We start from the raw sequence: 18,002 nt of genomic DNA, 5'->3' as shown, positions 1-18,002 counted from the left end.
TCCCTGTCTCTGGAATGTGGGAGGAAACCAGAGGAAACGCAAACACGGGAAGAACATACAAACTCCTTGCAGATGTTGTCCTTGGTAGGATGTGAACAAAGGACCCCAGCGCTGCAAGACTGCAGTGTTAACCCCAATGCACAGATTATATTTATTGTACAAGATTAACATTTAAACCATGGAATTATATCAAATAAAAAACACAATTGTAACAGTTGGGCCATAAATTAGGTCCACTAGTCTTTGTGATTTGGCCTTTGAATGACACTATTTTGGATTTAAAATGAAATAACTGAGATGCAATTGAAGTTCAGACTTTCAGATTAATTAAAGGGGTTCAATAAAAATGTCCTGTGAAATGTTTAGGAATTGTACCCATTTTTTCTACAAAGCCTCCTCATTTCAGCGGCTCAAAAGTAATTGGACAAATTAACTTTATCATAAATAAAATGTTAATTTTTAATACTTTGATTTCCGTAAGTCTGGAAGCCATGCACGTCAGCAAACGCTGGGTTTCCTCCTTTAAGATGCTTTGGCAGGCCTTTACTTCAGTTGTTGCTTGTTTGTCAGTCTTTCTGCCTTAAGTTTTGTCTCAAGCATGTGAAATGCTCCTTGGCTAGGGTTGAGATCTGGTGACTGACTTGGCTATTGCAGAATATTTCTCTTCTTTGCCTTAAACTCCTGGGTTGCTTTAGCAGCATGTTTTGGGTCATTGTACATCTGTACTGTGAAGTGCCTTCCAATCAACCTTGCTGCATTTGGTATAATCCTGTACACTTCAGAAATCATCCGGCTGCTTCTGTCTTCAGTCACATCATCAATAAACTCTAGTGACCCAGTGCCATTGGAAGCCATGCATGCCCATGCCATAACACTGCCTCCACCATGTTTAAAGGCCCCATCACACACAGCGAGATCACTGATTTTGAGATGCAACAGCGATCTCGCCAGCGATATCGCTGTGTGTGACATGCATCAGCGACTGGCCCCCCCGCCGGGTATCGCTGATCGTGCTGGAGTGTCCTGGACCATTTTTTGATCGTTGGTCTCCCACTGGCCACCACGCATTGCTGCGTGTGGCAGTGGGAGACCAATGATCAGCGAGCTCCCAGCGCTGTAAGCAGACGCTGGGAGCTGGTATCCAAGGTAAATATAGAGTAACTAAGCACGCGCATCGCTTAGTTATCCCCTGTGTACCTTGGATACCTGCGTGCTTGCACTGGTAGCTGGTATCCAAGGAACACAGCGGGTAACTAAGTGACACGCGCGCTTAGTTACCCAATATTTACCTTGGATACCAGCGTCCTCGCTGGTCCTGATCGCTGGTGTGTCTGCCTGTTTGAGAGCTGACCAACGATCATGCAGCGAGGCACCAGCGATCCTGACAAGGTCGTATCGTTGTCGGGATCGCTGGTGCATCGTTTAGTGTGACGGCACCCTTACAGAGGATGTGGTATGCTTTGGATCATGAGCTGACTTCAAGCATTCTCCATAGTTTCTTCTTCCCATCATTCTGGTACAGGTTGATCTTAGTTTCATCTGTCCAAAGAACAGGGCTGGTTTCTTTAAACATGTTTTGGTAAAGTCTAATCTGGCGTTTCTATTTTTACAGCTGATTAATGGATTGCACCTTATGATAAACCCTCTGTATTTGCTCTCATTTAGTCCTCTCTTTATGATAGACAAAGGGCCCCGTCACACATAGCGACTCACCAGCGATCCCAACAACAATATGAACTTGTCAGGATCGCTGGTGTGTCGCTACATGATCGCTGGTGAGCTGTCAAACAGGCAGCTTCACCAGCGATCAGTACCAGCGACGCCGAGCGGGCGCGTCGCTGTGTACGTTAGTTACCAGCGCGCTGATGCAGGGAGCTGGTAACCAAGGTACACATCGGGTTTCTAAGCGGCGCGCAGCACTTAGAAACCGGATGTGTACCTTGGTTACCAGCTCCCTGCATCAGCGCGCTGGTAACTAAGGTACACATCAGGTTTCTAAGCACCGCGCGCCGCTTAGAAACCCGACGTTTACCTTGGTTACCAGCTAGCTGATCGCTGGTCGTTGCTCTCCCGCCTGCCACACGCATCGATGCTTGCTGGCCAGCGGGAGACCAACGACCCAAAAAAAGTCCTGACCTTTCATGAACGATCAGCGATACCCGGCAGGGGGGCCGGTCGCTGATAGCTGTCACACACAGCGATCTCGATGGTGAGATCGCTGTTGCGTCACAAAACTTGTGACTCAGCAGCGATCTCGCTAGCGAGATCGCTCTGTGTGACGGGGGCTTTAGATACTGAAACACCTACTTCCTGGAGAGTGTTATTCATTTGAGTGGATGTTGTGAATGGGTTTTTCTTCACCAAAGAAAGGATTTTGAGATACTCCACCATTGTAGACTTCTGTGAATGTCCAGGCCATTTTAAGTTCAAAAGCTCACCAGTGCATTTTGCTGAATCAACCAAACTGTTGATTTGGCCAGTCCTAACATCTCTGCTATCTCTCTGATGGATTCCTTCTTTTTGTTCAGCCTAATGATCATCTGTTTCACTACAATTGAGAATTCCTTTGACTGTATGTTGTGGGTTCACAGCAATAGCTTCCAAAAGCAAATGTCACACCTGGAATCATCTCCAGACATTTTACCTGGTTAATTGATGATGAATTAATGAGGGACTAGCCCATTCAGTCCATTAAAGAGATTTTGAGATAATTGTTCAATTATCTTTGGTCCTTGAAACATATTAAAGAGTTGTAATTCCTAAACCCTTACCCTAATTACAATGTTAATACTCTCAAATTAAAACTGAGAGTCTTCACTTTCAGTTCATATTGATTATATAACTATATCTTGAATATGAATATGTTGGCAATCAGCTAAAATGCCAAAACTTGTGTCACTGACCAAATATTTCTGGATCTAACATTACTGCAGGATAGAGTTGTGTATAAAGGATACAAGTGTTATACTGCTGGATGAGGCTGTATATACAGAACTGGAGCAATGTACTGCAGGATGGGGCTGTATATAGTGGCGATGAGTGATATACTGTAGGGTGGGGCTAGATATAGATGAGAGGAGTAATTTAATTCATAATAGGACTTTATATACAGTACAGGCTTCATATACTGCAGGATGGGACTGTATAGATGAGTGGAATGATATACTGTAGGATGTAGCTATGTATAGAGATGAGTAATGTACTGCAGGATAGGGCTGTATATATAGGAGAGTAGCATTCTGGAGATGTTTCAAACAATTTATTTAGACATCAATTTTTCCCTCCTCAAAGTCGCTCAGATCATTACACTTGTCCATTTTGACAGTTTTCAACACGTTAATTTTAAGAACTAACTGTGCACTTACGGCTTAATATATCTCACCCCTTTACAGGTGTAGTTGTCCTGAGATAATTAACTGCATTACCTGTCAGTGTTTTAATGATGATAAGTGTTACTGCAGCATTTATGTAAGTGCATTTTAAATCAAGTTTAGCTCGTGTGAGAAACATCTTATCTTCAGGGAATCACAGTTCCCATGCTTGCCGGGGGCAATGCCATCCTGATGACTATCAGTTTCAGTTACTGGCATGAATAAGCCTCAGGCCTAAACAGGCAGCTTTTTCTTTACAGCGTGAGAGAAGTGCAGGAGCAGTAATGGTGGATGGATGAAGTGATCTGACCAGCTTCAATGCAATGCTTACCAGCTCCATACCAAAGAGATTACAAGCGCAATGCACCATGCGAAGGAGAAGGGCCCCCTCTGCTTGTCCGCTGGGGTGGTCCGTAACAAGAGCAGTAAATTATAAAATTAAAAATTGCTCCGTTCCTTAGGATTTTACCAATAAATAAATAAAAAAAGCTAAATAAATCACCTCTGCAGACAATCAACCGCAGCACAGCCATCCTCTTCTGGCCTGATGCATCCTAAATGGCACAGCTGGCTGAGCCTTGGAAAATATCGCTGAATGAGAGCGACTTCCTGCAGCTGCTTTTTGTCTTGCTACTGTTGGCAGCGGTGCTGAAGGACTTCTCCCTGCACAACGATGCGCACTGCCAATAGTGGTGAAAATACATTAAGGGCAATCTGATCGTCCTCCCCACCCATGGCCCCTGGAGTCTTGGGAACTAGCCCTGATTACCCTCCTTATAATCTGTTCCTGGACGTGGGCCATAAGAAATTGCTTCACGTGCTGCGTGCCGCCTGTTTAATACCCCTACTTTATAATAACCCCTTCTAGAGTGCTCCAATGCTGCACCCACTCTACGGAACTTATTGTGTCAAACCATGACATTGGCTCCTAATATTTAGCTATGATGTTCCTCATTCCATTTAGAACATAAGCTCTTGTGGACAAAGACCAACTTGTACAATTTATCATTTTACTTGTCTGTTACCTAGCTACATGCATCATTATTACTCTTATTTTTTTGGGCACTAGAGCATGTACAGTACCTGGTAATAACTTATCTGGTTTTCTTTGTCACTATAAACACTATGGTTATTCTTACTTGGTCATCTTCATGCGGGGAAGGCACGGGCAGCAGCAGCAGCATGGTCCAGTGTTGATCTGAACCTCTGTGAATTCGAATTTCTTCACAATTGCATCTTTTCCTCCATAACCTTCTATAATAACCATCAAGGTAAGGTAGAAGCATACTGCAAAATACCTTTTAAAAATAATGATTACCACAATGAACTATGAATGCTATGCTGCCATGTCCATCAGTAAACGTGTAGTAGGCTGTCAATGGTAGAAACAGTACTGATTGCTGAACAGCTTTCTTTAGTCCAATTATTGAGATTCCATCTTAAAAAGAACCTGTCATGAGGTCAAAATTAGCCAGTTTTTATTTTATTTTCTTCTCATTACTTCCCTGAGCATTCCAATTTTTTTCAAATCCGCCATACAGTTTTAGAGATAAAAGCTTTCTTTTACTGCTATTTTTTATGGTCTCTACAAGGGAGCATTGCTCTCAGCCTAAAAAAACCCATCTAGAGAATTCTGTGAGCCATGCCCCCTTGGTAAAGGCCATGAAAATTAGCAGCAAATAAAAAGGACATGTGATCTCACCTCACATGTAAAGCACCATGGAATAAATGGCGCTATAATAATAATAATAATAATAATAATAATAATAATAATAATAATAATAATTTCTCTGGAACCATGTGTCAAATACTCAGATGAGCAGCGGGAATAAAGTAAGAGTAAAAACTGGTCACTTTTGACTGGGTGATAGGTCCTCTTTAAAGGGTAACTGTACTTTCAAATAACTTCAGAAGGTGTTGTGTATACATGACATATATCATTAATTCTAGGTAATATATAACTTGTATCCTGAATTTTCACCAGTTTTCCACTTTATGAGTCTTATCTCTTAATTTGCACCTGAGTCTAAGCTGATGGGTGGAGACTAACTGCTTATTATATCACATTGAGATCAAAGACAAGCAGCAGCACGCAGGCATGGATTCCTGCTGCTCATTTAACTTTAAGCACACAGACAGAAGCAGCAGCACCATGTAGGAAATTGTACAGCAGTGTTAGTCTGTGTGGATGTGAATCCAGCTCTGGGGTGAAGAAAAAGACTTGTTAGAAAGCTCAGTGCAATCTTTCTGTGCCTCCCTCTGCCTGTTTCCTCACTTCACACCTCTCTAGTCCTTACGCCTCTCTTCTCCACAGTTTATAATGGGCCGTGTAACCTGGCACCACAGTGATCTGGCAGTCCACCTTAGTTATAATGGTTTCTTTTTAGAGTAGATGATATGTTCAGGAGGCAGGGGAGAGGTAGAAATGGCTGTTAACTGGGTAAGGCAGCAAATTTCTCTTAGAATATATTACAAAGTTTGTTATATTTGCCAGTACAATTGATTTATACAAAGTTTGTTGAAAGTATAGTTCCCTTTTAAAGAAAATCTGTTCACAATAAGGGAATATCGGCTCTTCAAAATGTTCCATTGATACCATTGACATTGGTGCCAGTGACAGGTCTCTGTTTCGTAATAGGCTATGTTTATCTCTACGGCACAGTTACAATAGCCATCTACTGTACCACCCATGTATAGCAAATCCCATTAACCACATCAAAACATTGACCACAATCCTGTGTTAACCAAATACTGACATATGAACTAGTACGTCACATGTCAGAACTCCTTCTCCTTTCATGCGGCCTCAGGTCCTGAGCATGCATCAAAGACGAAGGATGATAGCTGTGTTATTCAGCAACTATCTGCTTCTAACAGCTGCAGGAAGAGCACAATTCTGTTAAATCCCACTGTTTATCTCTGACAGCGTCATTTACAGCGTGCTAGCTGGGAGGTGCACAGTTCTAACCATTCACCGGATCCCCACAATGAAATCATGGGATCCTGATGGGTTGTCATGATGGCCAGTGGTTTGCTGAAAACCCCCTACTAGCCAGTCATAACGGTACTGATATGAAAGACAATATGTGAAAATATATGGTATAAATAAAAACGTCAGCTCAGAACGCAGTAAACAAGCCCTCACACAGTGTTTTGGGTCTTGGAAAATGGTGATGCAAGTGAATTTTTTTTTCAAATTTTAGATTTATTTCACCATTTATGTAAAAAAGTATGCAAGTTTGGTAACTTCTTAATCATAATAATATTGCTAGGTCATTTTTACAGTACAATTAAGACTGTAAAAACACAACCCAAGAAACAATTGCGGAATTGCCCTTTTTTCACACTTGGAATTTTCCCGCTTTCCAGTACATCACATAATAAAATAAAATACAAATATGGCTAACAAATAAAAATATATGGTGTTAGCCAAGAGTTTAACTCATCCTGCAAAATAAAAACCCTCATTGGGCTGTGTCAACTGAAAAATATAAAAGCTATAGTTCTCGGAAAAAGAAAACGAAAATGCAAATGCGAAAATTGTCCAGTCGGAAAAAGGTTAAAGCTGTGTAGCTAGATCTTAGGGCAGCCTGATCTTTGTGAGTGGTCCCCCTTAAGAACTTTGATAACCAGTGTCTTAGTATCACCCAGATCATTTTCGTAGCCTGTATGTCTATGCAAGGACCTGCAATGGTCATTTCTCATTACTGGATAATTTTACTCTGGATGTGGTGGGGTTTTGGAATAGTGACTGGAAGGAGCAAAATGCATTTGAAACAAACTTTTAGGTCTATATGGTAAGTTTCACTGCTAATAGCCATTCTGTGAGACACATTACATAGATTTAACATTAAAGGGACTCTACCAGCACAGAATGATTATTCAAACCAAGTCACGCCGATAGGTGCATCATAGCGTGGTCAAACATTTAAGTACACCAGCTTCCTTCTTGGTTTCTCTCTATTGCCACCATCCCTTCTTTGATTGGCAGCTCTGGCTTCATAGAGTCAGAGACGAGTGGAGGAAAATGGAAAACAAGCAGGTGGGAAGCTGTATATAAATGATTGGCCCCCGCTGTGATGCACTGAGCGCCTTGGCTTAACAGTCATTCTGTGGTGACAGAGGCCCATTAAAGCGAGGTCTGTTTTCTCCTGACTAGCACTTGTCTGAGTGGCTGTATTCAGTACTACAGCCTAATCACATTTATAGGAGATTAGACATTAGCATTCCTATAATTAATATTATTTACTGGATGGTATCTTTCAACACTGATCTACTACTCACGTGCCAATCCCAATTTCCACAAACATAGCTGAACGCGGAATCCACAAACCCAAGCAGGTAAATATTGAGATGACCTAAAGCAATATACACAGTTGTCACAACAAAAATCAACACACATAAATCATACATGTATATTGTTTGTCATGTTTTCAGCAAAACTTTCAATTGCGCCAGGATGAAAAAAACATGTTACATACTTAATAAGCTGCATTCCAACCCCAATCCTCTCGGCCAGTGCCATCGAGCAGACCAAGCAGAGGCATCTGGGCAGCATATGCACAATGCCAAAGGAGATTCCAGCGTTTGCTTGATATTTATGTAATTATTTATTTATTTTACTCATTTATGCATCGCCATTAATTCCACAGCGCTTTCCAGACATTATTGGCACTGTCCCCACTGTCGCTCACAATCTTGATTCCCTATCAGTATGTATTTGGACTGTGGGTAGAAACCGGAGAACCCGGAGGAAACCCACGCAAACACGGGGAGAACATACAAACTCCTAGCAGATATTGGGATTAAAGTATGATGTCACGGATGTGTCAGAGGCTGCAGATATCTGCATCTGTTTGCAGAAGATCTCAGTAGTTTATTTTGCAAATGAGTGGCCACATCCCCCGTGGCTAATGGCCACACCTGGACCTGAGTGTTGATATACTTCGTGCTTGCTGCTTGCAAGCACGGGTGATATTTCCATTTGCATTTTTCTGTTGAGGCATGGAGCTGTGGCTGTAGGCCTTTGTCCTTTTTGGAGTAGGGAGGACGTTAGTGTTTCTCTCTGAGTCTTCTCAAGCTAAGTGTTCCCTTGTTTCATTTATCCTTGCTGTCTTTAGTGTTAGTGAGATTGACTAGCGCTCATCCTGTCCTCCCTGGTGAAGGGCTTACCGCCAAGGTCAGGAAGGGATTAGGTATCCTGCTCAGCAATAGGTGCGGAGCCTATATAGGGACGGACGATAGGACAGACAGGGTGATATTAGATCTGTCTAGGGGTCTCCACTCCCCCCTTCCCTAGTGTTTGGTTCTCTTTCCCTTATCCCTTCGAGTTGCACTTAACCTTTCCTACACTGTGCATGACTTTTAATGATAACATTTAAAATGAAAAAATCATAATGATAAAATAATTGTGGCGGAAGAAGGAGTGAAGTGAGGAGCTAGGTGGGGGGATTAAGACATCTGTCTATGCGTTTTGAGCTCAGGGCCCTTAGTAATGTCCATGGTCAAATCATGTTTTAATCTCAACATCAAGCGGATGCTGGAATCCCCTTTTTTATTTTTGACACTGCAGCCCAGCCGCCGTGCTGGAGTCCTTGTACCACACCCTACTATGAAGGCTATGTTCACACACATAGTGAGCTGAAAATATTCCTTCCCCTTTCCCCCTTTTTTTATTTCAGCATGCACAATGCACCCAGCCACCTAGTTATCATGACAGTTGGCACAAGTGCCAATCTGAATGTCCATATAGCAGGCCAATTTTGCCAGCAATTGTATTCTATATACTACCTGGTGCTCACTTGTTCTGACCTAGCTTTTTTTCCTGGGTAAACCCCTAGTCTGGTTTGACCTTGGACTGTCTCAGTGATTAATGTTTGTACTGCCTGAACTCCTGTATTCTGACCTGGCTACCCAACTGCATTTTTGGTTTGGATTCTGTCCATTATCGATTCTCGCTGCACAGCTTCTGCAATTTCAGTGTCATGGGGATACCATGACAGAGAGGAGCCAGAAGCCATCTGGTTTCAAGTACTCCTGCACTGGTTAGAAGTACTTCACCATAGTTTTAAACAGTGCAATTTTTTCCCTTGCTGGCAGTGCAAAGGTTATTCAGTTGAAGCGCCTGGAGCTTTCCTACCTGGATTGTCTCAGCAGTTCAGTGTTGGCCACTACCCTCTTCTATATATGCTCGCCTCTGGCACATAGGGATTGCCAGTGTCAGTTCTTACTGCTTGGTTCTGGAGTTGGAGGTGTAGTTTGTGGTTGGAGTTGGCGTTTGAAGATTGTTCTGGTAATTACTGCTTGGAGTTTTGTCTGTGTGCATAATCCTCTCCTATTTGGTTTCTCCTTCTTTAAATTCCCCTTGTGTCCCACTCTGTTGTTTAGTGTGTGTATTTTGTATGGCTGGTATTTCCATTTATCCCTGTCTGTCTTCCCTTGTTTGTCTGGTTAGTGTGTTCCTATACACTTCAGTTTCCCCCTACCCTGGGTGGGGGAGGGGACAGACAGGCGTTGTTATAGGAGTATAGCAAGGCACGAGAGCTTGGCTTCTCCCCACTTCAGGAGTAATCCGGGGGACAGGGATAGACTAGTTTAGCACCTAATTTTTCTACTGCAGTGCTGCTATGCAGTTTGGGCTATGAACACTGGGGGATCAAGTACATCAAATTCTCTCCCATAGATATTAATAGCTTGTCATGTGCCTTGTTTGCTAATGTCTGTGTGTGACGCTGAACTACACAAAAGATGAAGGAATGAAACGAAAATGGTGGTGATGGATGGTGAAGTAAAATATATCACGTTACATTTTGTTGTGGTGATATTTGCATATAATGAACTGAAACATAGACATATACACCTTTGACTGTGAATATTATCACTGCATTACATTACTTTTGTCTATTGTATAGAGTGCAGGATTTGTTAAAGTGTTTCAGTCAAAAAACAGCAAATTTTAAACAAAGAAATAATCCATCAGATGGTTATAATAAAGTACTGTATATAGTTTTGTACGTAAGCATTTATAAATTAGCATTCCAACAGCCTGATCAGCCAAGGGAGTGTGTGATCATAGATTCGACTCCGGCTAGTGCACTAATACTGAGCCAAAACCGTATGGTACTTCACAATCAATCAGTCCAGAAGACAACAAAATGAGCATGTGCATACACTTTGGAGTAGGAGCTTGCATTTGCTGCAGCATAATGCTATGAAGATTTTATCAGTACTCTTTATTAAACTGTATAAACACATCTGCCATTTGGTGCAGGTTATACATCTTATTCCTGTGGCTAGCCTACTTCCCTTGATGATGCCAAGCTATGGCGAAACATGTCAGAAAGAATCAATAGTAGACTGTGAGCACTCGTGGGTAGGGTCCTCTCTCCTTCTGTACTTGTGTGTCCCTTGTCTTACACATGTTTATTGTACTTGTCTATATTTCCCCTTTTCACATGTAAAGCGCCATGGAATAAATGGCACTATATAAATGTATAATAATAATAGTGAATTTTAAAGGGAATCTGTCACCAGACTTTTGCTTACACATTTGACAGAAGCTTATTGATTGAGCATAGACCCTGATTCCAGCAATGTATTCTTGCTGGGTTGCCTGTGGCAGTTTTTATAAAATCACTGTTTTTTCTGCTGCAAATTTACCAGTTCTCGGAATGCGGAGCTCTGTGTAACCCCTCCCCCGCCAAACAGACAGATTTCTGTCTGCACTGTGCATATGCAGAAAGCTACTAATCAGTTATACAGAGCTTGTGAAGAAAGAGGAGTTAGAAGGTTAGCAGGTTTACTAGTCCTCTAGTGATAATCTCCTGCGGATTATCAAAACTATAGCAAGCAACCTAGTAAGTGACACATTGCTATATTCAGGGTGTCAACCACTACATTATGCTGTTCTCAGATTAGGTGGCAAAATCTGGGGACAGATTCCCTTTTATCGGTTGCAGTTTTTAGGTGACAACTTGGGACATGTACATATAGTTTTGCATTTAATATATATGCTATTTACTATTTATATTACCCTTTTTTCTAATCGTTGTTTACTTTCTGATTGTGTATATTTTATTCTATCTTCTTTCACTAAGATGGAAACTATCTTACCTATGTTGTAACAGGAGCATCAGAGATATATTTTCCAGAAGTTACATGGACAATAGAAAACATCTCATTAACTTATATGTCAGTGTTGTGGGCATGCTCTGTGAGGTGCAGAAGTCACTAAACAGCAATAGGGAGAAGACGGAGCCTGCATTTTTCTGTTTCTTTAGTTATTATATTAGTATTCAATCATGCTTATGAAGAAGTTGATTTGAAGAGCTAATTTTAAAAGTGAAAACCAAATTGTTTGCATTTCAATTAACCCCTTAACATCCATTGATGGACACAGTCTGTCATGGCCGGGAGTAGGTTCCCGCACCATGACGGACTGTGTCCGTCATGCATTTAAACTACCACTGCGTGTACTGTAAACGTGCAGTGGTAGTTAAGTGCCGACAGCTGTCTATGACAGCTGAGAGGCACGGGAAGAGGTGCGGGGACCCATGCTGTCGGTCCCTGCACCCAGAACGCTGTGATCAGTCCGTCAATCTGACTGACCGATCACAGCATGATGGCGCAAAAGATGCTGAAATATCAGCACCTCCCACCCAATCAGTGCAGGAGCTCAGCGCTGCCAGTGGCTGAGCTTCTACACTAACAGCCAGGAGCGGCGTCCTGGCCGCCCCTGGCTGTTAACACCCTAATTGCTGCGATCGAGCGCGATTGCAGCGTTCAGGGGGAGGCAGAGGGACAGGAGCTCCCTCTGCCTTCAGATCGGCATCCCTGCAATGTCATCGCGAGGCCCGATCATTGCCATGGTGACCCGGGGTCATCATGACAACCCCCGGGTCATCCAGCTACGGAAAGCCTCTGAGACCATGCTCACAGCAAAAAGTGAAAGTCCCATAAAGGGACTAAGTAAAAAAGGAAAAAAAAAATAAAAAATATGCAAAAAAATTTATTAAAAAAATAATAAAAATAATTTTAAAAAATCCACTAATAATTACACATTTTTATGTAAAAAAGCAAAAAAAAGTACACGTTTGTTATCACCTCGTCCATAAAAATCCCACCTATAAAAGTGTCACACTAGTTAACCCCTTAAGTGAACGCCGTAAAAAAAACCCTCAAAAAAGTAGCAAACTATACTTTTTCCAAGCAGTATTATCATACCGCTTGGAAAAAGTGGAATAAAATGCGATCAAAAAAAGTATCACTGAAAGCGCCATCTTGTCCCGCAAAATACAAGCCCTCACATGCCGAAATATAAAAAAATTATAGCTCTCAAAATACGGTGATGCAAAAACTTCTTACAAAAAAGATGTCTTTTAGTGTGTGACAGCTGCCAAACATAAAAATCTGCTATAAAAACCCGCTATAAATAGTAAATCAAACCCCCTTTATCACCCCCTTAGTTAGGGAAAAATAATAAAACAAAAAAATGTATTTATTTCCATTTTCCCATTAGGGTTGGGGTTAGAGTTGGGTCTGGGGTTAGGGATAGGGTTAGGGTTGGGGCTAAAGTTAGGGTTGGTGCTAAAGTTAGGGTTAGGTTTGGGGCTAAAGTTAGGGTTAGGGTTGGGGCTAAAGTTAGGGTTAGGGTTGGGATTAGGGTTAGGGGTGGAATTAGGGTTAGGGGTGTGTTAGGGTTGAGGGTGTGTTGGTATTAGGATTGGAGTTAGAATTGGGGGGTTTCCACTGTTTAGGCATATTAGGGGCTCTCCAAACGAGACATGGCGTCTGATCTCAATTGTACCCAATTTTGCATTGAAAAGTCAAATGACGCTCCTTCCCCTTCCGAGCTCTGCCATGCACCCAAACAGTTGTTTACCCCCACATATGGGGTATCAGCGTACTCAGGACAAATTGCACAACAACTTTTGGGGTCCTATTTCTCCTGTTACCCTTGTGAAAATAAAAATTTGGGGGGGAAATGTGATTTTTTATTTTCACGGCTCTACGTTACTAACTTCTGTGAAGCACTTGGGGGTTCAAAGTGCTCATCACACAGCCTAATAAGTTCCTTGGGGTGGTCTAGTTTCCAAAATGGGGTCACTTATGGGGGGTTTCCACTGTTTAGGAACATCACGGGCTCTCCAAACGCGACATAGCGTCCGCTCTCGATTCCATCCAATTTTACGTTCAAAACCTCAAACAGAGCTCCATCTCTTCTGAGCATTGCCGTGCGCCTAAAGATTGGTCTTCCTCCACACATGGGGTATCGGTGTACTCAGGAGAAATTGCACAACAAATATTGTGGTTCATTTTCTCCTGATACTCTTGACAAAATAAAAAAAATTGTGTCCGAAGTAAAATTTGTGAAAAAAAGTTAAATATTGATTTTTTCCTTCCACATTGCTTCAATTGTTGTGAAGCACCTGAAGGGTTAATAAACTTTTTGAATGTGATTTTGAGCACCTTGAGGGGTGCAGTTTTTAGAATGGTGTCACTTTTGGGTATTTTTTGTCATATTGACTACTCAAAGTGACTTCAATAGTGATGTGGTCCCTAAAAAAATGGTTTTGTAAATTTTGTTAAAAAAATTAGAAACCGCTGGTCAAATTTTAACCCTTATAACTTCCTAACAAAAAAATTGTTGTTTCCAAAATTGTGCTGATGTAAAGTAGACATATGATAAATGTTATTTATTAAGTATTTTGTGTGACATATCTCTCTGATTTAACGGCATAAAAATTAAAAGTTTGAAAATTGCAAAATATTAGAAATTTTCGCCATATTTCTGTTATTTTTGTAAATAAACACAAGTTATATGAAAGAAATTTTACCACTAACATGAAGTACAATATGTCACGAAAATACAGTCTCAGAATCAGTGGGATCTGTTGAAACGTTCCAGAGTTATAAAATCATAAACTGACAGTGGTCAGATTTCAAAATTAATGCCTGGTTATTAACCAACAAAGTGGCTTGGTCCTTAAGGGGTTAAAGGTTTGGACAACCCCTTCTCAATCTGTATGTTTACTTATACTCTGGTGTCAGAGCCATTCCAGCATTGTCAGTACTGTCTCTCTCAGGGCTCGTATGACATTGCTATGTCATATGATCCCTGGGGCCAATCAGCAGCTCCTTTATTGTCTCCACCTTCGGACCAATCACTTACCTACATCCAGAGGAAGTGAAAGGAAGGAGGGGCGAGTGAAGTGGCAGATGACTGGCCACAAGGATCACTTGACGTAGTAATGTCCTGTGAGCCCGGAAGAGACAGTTCTGACACCATTGAAACAGTTTTGGCACCGGAGGTGAGTATAAATCTTATTTTACTGGGGTGGGGTGTCAAACGTATGGATTCAGAAGGGTTTAGCCAAGTAGTGGGGAACCCCTTCAAAATGTACACAACTGTCATTCTATTTGCACAAAATGAACATTTCAAATGAGCGGCTATTTAGGCTCTCACCGTTGGGGCAGCGCTGCTCCAGAGGGATGTTCTCTTCTTCATTGGGCATTGCACTTTCTTTAGAATGTAAATAGCGTCTTCCAGATAAATAATGACTGAGATGATGGAAAGAACGGTGAGAATCCCCATAATGCTTAGCTGCAAGGTATCCACCACTAAAAACAAGGGAAGAGATAAGGTATAGATGGCGCTGTAAGGTTAGACAGGGACAGCATAATATATGGTCTGTACAGTAAAGAACAACCCTTACTGAATGTAGCCAGAGTTATAGACGATTGGAGACACCCCAAAAATACTGAAATTGCGCAATATACTTGTATCTTTGTATTATTATATATGTGGTTCTGTAGTGCTACACTTCATCTCCTAATCCTGGGTTCACATAATGTTTGACCCTATGTTCGGTATGTCCCTATCATATGAACCCATAAAAACGGGATTTGGAAATAGGCTCCGATGGGGCCATTGGCTGTATTGATGCAAACGGAGTCACCGCATGCTCTGCCGTGCATTAATTTCGACCATATATGTCTGTTGGAAGAGGGCCCCAAGATGTAGTCAACTCACTGTATATATAGTCTGACAATATAGGGGCTGCAGAAGTCTGGGATTGTGCTGATGTCTGTAATTATAGTGCATATACCTGGCAGGCACAGTGACGTCACTAGCCAGCACTAATGCCCAACCAATCCATTCTGATGTGGCAGGCTAGAAGAGGCGCCCTGGGAAACTAGAGAATAGGTTACTAATGTTTAACCTACTCTATGAAGGGGCCCAAGATGACTGCTTATAGATTTGTTTTTTAAATGCAAATGCAAGAATGTATTAAAATACATTTTTTTGAGAGCTGATGGCCAGTTTGAAAGGTCAGGGCTTTGACATATAGGTAGTGACCTACAGATGGCGCTAAAGAAACAGTTTTCCATATTTGTATTGGAGTTGCAGTGATCTATTTTCTAAGGAACCAGCTACCCAAATGTTCGGGTAATCTCACTCTGGGGCCTCATTCAGACGTCTATTTCCCTTCATCAGTGGTTTGGATGAGATTTTCATCAGTGTTTGGTAAGAGTATATGTTTTTACCATCAGTGTTTCATCAGTGATTTTCAGGTATGCAAAAAAAAAAAAGGTTCAAAGCTTCACCTCATTGCGATTTTACGAACTGGCAGCACACAGATTCATGAAAATCACAGACCCAGGAACTGTATAATTGAAAGTGATCTGTAACTCGGATCAAACACTGACATGTCTCCGTATCTTGTTGCAGACGCACAGGCCACAAAAAAGCACGGATGTGTGAATAGCAATATATATTATAATGGGCACGTGCTCCATGCACTTATAGAACAGATGGAACACGTAAGTAAAAAACAAACATCTAAATGAGGCCTAACACAGCTTACATTTAACCCCATCCTGATGGGGCCAATTTTCAGTTTTGCGCTTTCATTTCTTCCTCCCCTTCTTCCTAGAGACTTATCTTTTTTATTTTTTTAAGACAAAGTCATAGAGTTGTTTATTGTGAAGCGTGTTGTAGTTTTCAATGACAACATTAATTTCACCATATCATGTATTGAAAAGTAGGAAATAAATTCCAAGTAGGGTGAAAAAAAACAAAATTCGTCATTGTTTTTTTCATTGCGTTCATTTGCAATTTGGATTTTTTTGCTGCAAAAATTACCTGGCGACATGATTCTTCAAGTCAGCAATGCCAATCTTGCATTTTTTTTTAAATTTTACTGGTGAAACTGTGTTTCTGCGACCCGTAACTTTTTTATTTTTCCATTGATGTAGCTGTGTGAGGGCTTGTTTCATGTGTGGCCAGTTATAATTTTTATTGGTACATACGATATTTGACAATTTTTATATTAAATTTTTCGGTGGGGGGGTTGGTCACTAAGGCTGGTTTCACACTAGCGTTTTTTAGCAGTGCGCTTCGTGCGCGTCCATGCGCATGCATCCTGCGCCCCTATCTTTAACATGGGGGCGCATGGTCTAGCGTTTTCACGCGTTCGTATGCGTTTTCGTGCGCATGCGATTTTTGGAGTGTGCGCCTAGGCGCGCTGGACGCAACCTGTTGCATTTTTGGTCCATCCGACCAGTGTCAAAAAAAGCATGCGCATGGAATGCTCAAAAAAACACATTAGTCTATGGGAACGCAGGCGTGCACATAGACATGCGCACGCCTGCGTTTAAAATTGCATGCGTTTTAAGAGTTAACATGGCTAGAAACTGGTTAAAACGCATGCGCCTAAAAAAGCAAGAGCATGCAAAACGCATGATGCGCTTTTTGCATGCGTTTCTATTGCGCACGAAGCGCTAAGCAACGCTAGTGTGAAACTAGCCTAAGAAACACCAATTCCGACATGTCAGGTTTTTTTTTTGACATTCCAGATATAGGGATACCAGTTATGTTATTTTTTCCCTAGGAGACGTGAGTCCTGGTTATGTGATTTTTTTGTACTTCAGTATTGCAGTATATGGGTGAAATTAATGATCTCATAGGAGTAAAAAGATGGTTGCGACAGTGACCTTCAGTGGGTTCCTGGCTGCTTTGGCACCCCACACCACACTGAGCCACCTAGATGCTGCTGTCAGAGATGTGAGCCCCCTCTATACATGTGCACAGATGTCAGGAAGGGGTTAATTTTGAATAATATTGTATATACATATATTCAAGCTGTGTTTCATTGGATGACCTACAGTATGGTAATCGTGCCGCTGTTGGTGGTAAGGAGAAGCAGGATGGTGGTATACTGTAGTTGTTCATCAGGAGGTAAACCAGCTGCTTGGGAATCCTGTAAAAAGGGAAATCGGGAGAGAAGTGGAGCAATAACAAACAGAACAGTGGTAAAAGACATTCGTACATAGACGCTCACCCATGTTTGGTAGTCACCATTATAATGTCAGTAAACACCATTGTGATATATTTTGCATTTAACCATTTGCATTGGAAATTAATGATGTAGCCAGTAAGCAAAGTAGAAGGAAGCACCAAACCTACTGTATCTGCAAGGACATGAACCGGCAGAACATGCAGCTGTACCATGGCCTCGGGTGTTCAACTAAAAATCAGTTGCATCAAATTTGCAGAGTATAATTTTGATTTGTACAGGGGGAAAGCAAAACCGCATGTCTATTGCAGTCGGGCACACGGTGATGCAGTTG

The 18,002-nt window shown here is 41.6% G+C and overlaps 1 protein-coding gene across 3 annotated transcripts in view; it reads right to left on the bottom strand.

Annotated features, from left to right (window-relative positions):
- The window catches only part of SLC51A (solute carrier family 51 member A), a 102,120-nt gene that overhangs the window by 32,303 nt on the left and 51,815 nt on the right, over positions 1–18,002 (bottom strand). For all 3 annotated transcript variants that reach the window (XM_073589370.1, XM_073589371.1, XM_073589369.1), the window contains 4 exons: positions 17,538–17,632; positions 14,836–14,990; positions 7,656–7,729; positions 4,511–4,669 (listed from right to left, as the gene is read on the bottom strand). In XM_073589370.1, coding sequence (XP_073445471.1) covers positions 4,511–4,669; positions 7,656–7,729; positions 14,836–14,990; positions 17,538–17,604 — 455 coding nt within the window. In that variant the 5' untranslated portion in view covers positions 17,605–17,632. The remainder of the gene's footprint in view (positions 1–4,510; positions 4,670–7,655; positions 7,730–14,835; positions 14,991–17,537; positions 17,633–18,002) is intronic.

This window comes from Dendrobates tinctorius, unplaced genomic scaffold (genome assembly GCF_039654945.1).
Source record: "Dendrobates tinctorius isolate UK_male_01 unplaced genomic scaffold, ASM3965494v1 ptg000107l, whole genome shotgun sequence".
Classification (NCBI taxonomy): Eukaryota; Metazoa; Chordata; class Amphibia; order Anura; family Dendrobatidae; genus Dendrobates; species Dendrobates tinctorius.
The sequence above is the reverse complement of the archived record's forward strand: the minus strand, read 5'-3'. Positions and strand labels throughout refer to the sequence as shown.